Consider the following 5046-nt stretch of genomic DNA (forward strand, 5'->3'; position numbering starts at 1 on the left):
TAATTGAAAAAATTTGAAATAACGTAAGAACAATAGTGTAATAATTGAAGTAATTTGATAAAGTATCTAGATAAAGTAATAATAATTGTGTGGAGTGCGAAAATGTGCAAGAGACTTGTTGAAAATTGAGAGAAAAGAGATTGAGAAGGAGTGATGCTTGTTAATCTTAAAGGCTGCATAAAGGCCTGTATTTATAGATTGGACGAGAGCAAAATCTGAAAGGGGTTGCAGTGGGTGATATACCATTTGAAAGTTGCATGAGTTACCTAACTAACAAAAAAAAATGAAATAGATTGTGATTTGTACATATCTGGAAAGACATATGACAGTCTGAATGAATCATTCTTGATCAATCCAAGTCCGGTGAATTCTACTTTACCTACCATTGCCAGGACTATCGTCATAAATCTACAAGGAGTTTGTTGGAGATTTTCGGATATAATGTGTCTCATAGTGTCAGAAATATGTATGACATAATCTTTGTTGCTTGATAAATGATCTTACTGAATCGACTGCCAAGTTAGTATAAGCTCATTGGCCAACCTATCCACTATAATATCTATCCTAAAAATCATTTAAAAAACTCGGTCAATTTTAATCAGACCAATTTCAAACATAATTTTTTCAGCTCGACAAAATTTCGAGCTAACTTGGCTAATATTATATTCTAGTTGACTTGATTCCTTTATCACGGTAGTGTCTCAATCAACAAAGACCAAAGGACACAAAATCTTGCAAATATCTTTAACTTTTTAATACTTTTCAGTTAAAGATGCCCAAACTTGATGGATCACAAAGAGTTACAAATGTACATGGGAATCTTTTACTCAAAACCCCTACTTCCAGACCAACTATACAGCTTGCCATTCTGCAGAAACTGCAGCATTTTTTGCTACCTGTTCCTTGACCCCTATTCCCAAGTGTCCACCAACCAAAAGCCAATTGTAAGGTTATTACAATCGCACCCCCCCCCCCCCCAAAAAAAAAAAAAAAAGAGAGAAGCCAAAACAAGAAAATTGATTTACACTTTTAGTGTGTAGTCTTCACTTTCAATGGATTCCTTCATGCTTTCTCCAGTCTTTTGACTAAGAGTGCCGTCTTCCTCAGCATCAAAGCTCGAGTGGACGCTGTAGAGAACATATACAAGCACAACAAGGGCTGAAAAGAATCCGAATCGGACATAAGACGGCCTATCCAGAGCGCCCAACAAGAATATGTTAAGGAAGATGGATATGGAAGGAATCCATGGCATCAAAGGGACCCCCCAGAACTCGGGCTTTCGTGCTTGAGGGACCATGAAATGGAATAACTGCACGATGCCAATTGCAACAGCAGTGCACGAACCAAGCATGAACCCTTTGGGCTTGCCCGATGGTGCAAATTGCCAAAGGAGAGTAAATATGACAGAAGTGAGTGAGAAGCAGAACAAGAACGACAGCGTCGGCCATGGATTTGTAGTCCCAACAGTCACATAGCGTCGGTAGATTACCGCATTCGCCACCATGTAGAAGATGAACAGAGTTCCGATGGACACAAATTTCAACAGGATGTTTAGATCAGTAAAGAGCGCAATTGCTGCGGTAAAGATTCCTGTGAGAGAACCAAAAAAGGAAATATTGTAAAGAAGAAAAGAGTACGAAAAAGATTATAAAGAAATAGATTGGTAAGAAAAACGGCAAAGAAACGGAGAAAAGTATAAAGTCTGTTATAGTGTCTCTTTCCCACAACAATGGGTCATTTTCATTACATACAGCAATCTGGATCTTTCCTAAGCTAGACCACCATAGCTTCACAAGATCTTCAAAAGTCAAGATATGAGAGTTTCACGGAATAAATTCTAGACATTGGAAATACCTCTAGCTATATAGCATCAAGAATCATTTGAAATTTCCCTTTACAAAGTCAAAAAATGCACTCTCCATATGATCCCTTAGAAACCACATCTTGTACAGTTGTACTAATCTTACATGACCATGTGATCTATTTGTCAATATGTTGTAGCATAATCTCTTAGACTTTCGGTTAATATGCCTTTTTATGAGATCCCCATGTCAAAATCAGCAAATGCCTAAAGCAATAGTTTCATCCACTTGTCAAGAACAATAATGGCAAACTGATTTTGCAAAAGTCTACTGTTATTTATATTCCTCAGGATAAACAAAATTTAACCCAAGAACCACCCTTATCTACTAAAATAGTAGATAATAGAATACTAGCTGTAATTAAGATTAATAATCTACACCACAATCCATGCATGATTCTTGTGAAATTTCCACAATTTTCTCTACAAATCTTCAAATAAATAAATACAAGGCCCACCACATAAAGGAGAATTTGGCTGCATTAAAACAAAGAGCATAGTATGAACGGTGGATCTTCTATCACATTTTTGTATAATATTGGTGTTACGTGATTGCCACGTGTTCTTTTCAAAATTTCAAAAATATAATTAAATTAGATTATAATTTAGAAGTGGTGTTGCCTACAATACACACGTGGATGGAACAACAATATGCGACACAAAAATGTGATGGAAGATCCTTCGACCAATATATACCAGAAGCCCGTCTCTTAACCGAAAGAGTGCAAAGTGGACCCCTGTTCAATAATGACCAATCTTCGTACAAACAAGCAAATACCATGCAATGACACATCACGCACTCGTCATAATTCACGATGCACGCACGAGTCTTCTAAATCTTGACAAACGACCCAAAACTTGACCAGGACGACCACACATTACTAGAACAATATCGCCTAAATCACATCACTATAATCACCAAGAGAAAGCAAATTCACAACCTTAAGTTGCATTTATCCACAAGAACGATAAAGATGGTTCAAGATTGACTCAAGATGGCTGTATATCATGCGAACCATAACGGCACGCAAGACAAACCCTTTTTGCACCGGAGAATGTGCTTTTTCTTATATCTACAGGTATGGACTAGAAAGTACGATGAAACAGCGGAAAAAAGCAAAGCACGCAAGAGATAGTATTGCCAAAAATGGGCAAGTGGGGGGGACAAATAATGGGAGGGGAGCATACCAAGGAAGGCGGAGGCGTTGACAGGGGTGGAGGTGGAATGGTGGACCCTGGCAAACCAAGAGGGGACCACGCATGACCGTCCGATCACGCACATGTAACGTGCCTGGCCCAGCATCGCCACCAGCAGCGACGTCAAAATACCGAAACTGGCCCCCACACCGATCACGTTCGATACCCACCTCCACCCTGATGACCCTTCTCTAAACGCCCCTGAAAACGGCGCCTCGGGATCGATCTGTGCCACAAAAACTCATCAATTACACTCCAAGAATAGCACTTGGGCCTTGCACCTTAAGCATAAAAAGTTGTACTTTAAAAGGCCAACTCAGGCGCCAGAAAATCAAGCAACACTGAGTGGTACCGATTACAGAGGAGGTTTTTGCTGAGAAAGTGAAGTACTGAATAGTGAATAAAATAGTTAATTCGTATGGAAATAAATTTAATTTACCATGTCATAGGGGAGGAGGGCGGACATTGAAGCGGCCATCAAGCAGTAAAGAATGGTGACGAGGATGACGGAACCCGAGACACCAATCGGAATATTCTTCACTGGATCTTTCACCTCCTCAGCCATAGTGGAAACGGCGTCATAACCGATGTAACTCAAGTACACCATGGCTGCCCCATTGAACACCCCGGAAGCTCCGAAAGGGAAAAACCCGCCAGCATTTTTTGGGTTCCCGGGTTCGGTAAAGTTGTTCCAATCCCCCCTCCAAAATCCCACCACTATCACAAATACTATGAATAGAATGTGCAGCACTGTTAACACCATGTTTAACCATGAACTCTCCCTTGTACTGCAAAATCAAGAAGAGTTTCAGACGTTAATGGAGAAATAATTGGAACAATTTCAGTGGAAAATTTGAACGTGTTTTATGGAAAACCTGTAGCAAATAACAAGTGTGAGGAGAAGAACCACGGCAACGGCGATTAAGTCTATTTCATTGTAACCTTTTGGTAGGCCATGGATTGTGAATCTCAACTGCGTATGAGTTGATAGGCCTAAAGCAGTACCTAAATAGTCCGTGAACCCCCTCGCCACCGCCGCATTTGACAGCACGTAGTCGATTATGAGATTTGAACCAGTTAAGAAGGCCAAGAATTCGCCAAAAGTAACGCGAATGTAGCTGAAGGCGCCGCCGGCGACGGGCATGTCAACGGCGAACTCGGTGTAGCAGAAAGCGGAGAGGAGAGCACAGAGGCCCGCAATGGCGTAGGAAAGGACGACGGCAGGGCCAGCACAGAGGCGGCTGGCATGGCCAGTGGTGACAAAAACTCCGGCGCCGACCATCCCACCGACTCCTAACCCGACGAGATCGTACCACCGCAGAGTGCGCTTCATGTCCGAACCTGACCGGGCCCGGACTCGGCTTGTTTCTTCCAAGGACGTTGATATGGAGCAAGCGCGGCGGCTGAGGCGGTTCGGGGTGTCAGAGAGTGCCCGGAGATAGGACTTGAAGCTGGAGAAAGATGGAGAATGGCTACCCATTACTGCTCTCTTCTCTCTCTTCTCTCTCTTCCCACCTCTCTTGAAATCTTGAATTCTTCTCTCCCTCTCTCTCCCTCTGTGCCTTAGGCGTGAACAAATGTGTATCTGCACAAGAGATGAGGATGTGGGCGAGCAAGAGTGAGGGGTGCGTGCGCTTATATATATGTGTGTATATGCGTGCAAGCGTGGGGTGGGGTGGGGGTGGGGGAAAAGTGCGGGGGTGGTGCGAATGAAATATGACTTGGAGGGGATAATCGCAGAGAGAGAAAAACAAACGGCCACTTAGTTTATGGGAGGAACCGAAACTTTTGAGGGCAGCTTTTGGGCCTCCCCATAAACACTTTTCATAGAGGGGAGGGGATAAATATTAGATTGGATAAAGTTTTGTGTTCCTATTAGCCAATTTTCCATTTTCACACATCAAGATTTTGATTATTAATGTACACAATTAATTTTTATTAAATAAATATTAATAATATAATAAATCGATTTTAGATTTTGAATATTA

The 5046-nt window shown here is 41.7% G+C and overlaps 1 protein-coding gene across 1 annotated transcript; it reads right to left on the reverse strand.

The window, feature by feature from the left end:
* Positions 1 to 732: 732 nt before the first annotated feature.
* On the reverse strand, positions 733 to 4803 carry CAT6 (cationic amino acid transporter 6). Its single transcript, XM_011078542.3, has 4 exons — positions 3934 to 4803; positions 3498 to 3846; positions 3050 to 3284; positions 733 to 1590 (listed from the first exon to the last, which is right to left on the reverse strand). Exons 1-4 carry the CDS (start codon positions 4536 to 4538, stop codon positions 1022 to 1024), a joined length of 1758 nt encoding a protein of 585 aa, XP_011076844.1. The 5' UTR covers positions 4539 to 4803; the 3' UTR covers positions 733 to 1021.
* Between the last annotated feature and the right edge of the window lie 243 nt (positions 4804 to 5046).

Source organism: Sesamum indicum, linkage group LG4 (genome assembly GCF_026168435.1).
Source record: "Sesamum indicum cultivar Baizhima isolate 11 linkage group LG4, ASM2616843v1, whole genome shotgun sequence".
Classification (NCBI taxonomy): Eukaryota; Viridiplantae; Streptophyta; class Magnoliopsida; order Lamiales; family Pedaliaceae; genus Sesamum; species Sesamum indicum.

Excerpts from the sequence above, each read along its gene's own strand:
- CAT6 (XM_011078542.3), bottom strand. The coding sequence starts at position 4,538 with ATGGGTAGCCATTCTCCATCTTTCTCCAGCTTCAAGTCCTATCTCCGG. Across the intron at positions 3,285-3,497 it reads CCCTCCTCCCCTATGACATG|ATCGATCCCGAGGCGCCGTT; the intron begins GTAAATTAAATT and ends TTTGTGGCACAG. Across the intron at positions 1,591-3,049 it reads CAACGCCTCCGCCTTCCTTG|GAATCTTTACCGCAGCAATT; the intron begins GTATGCTCCCCT and ends GTTCTCTCACAG.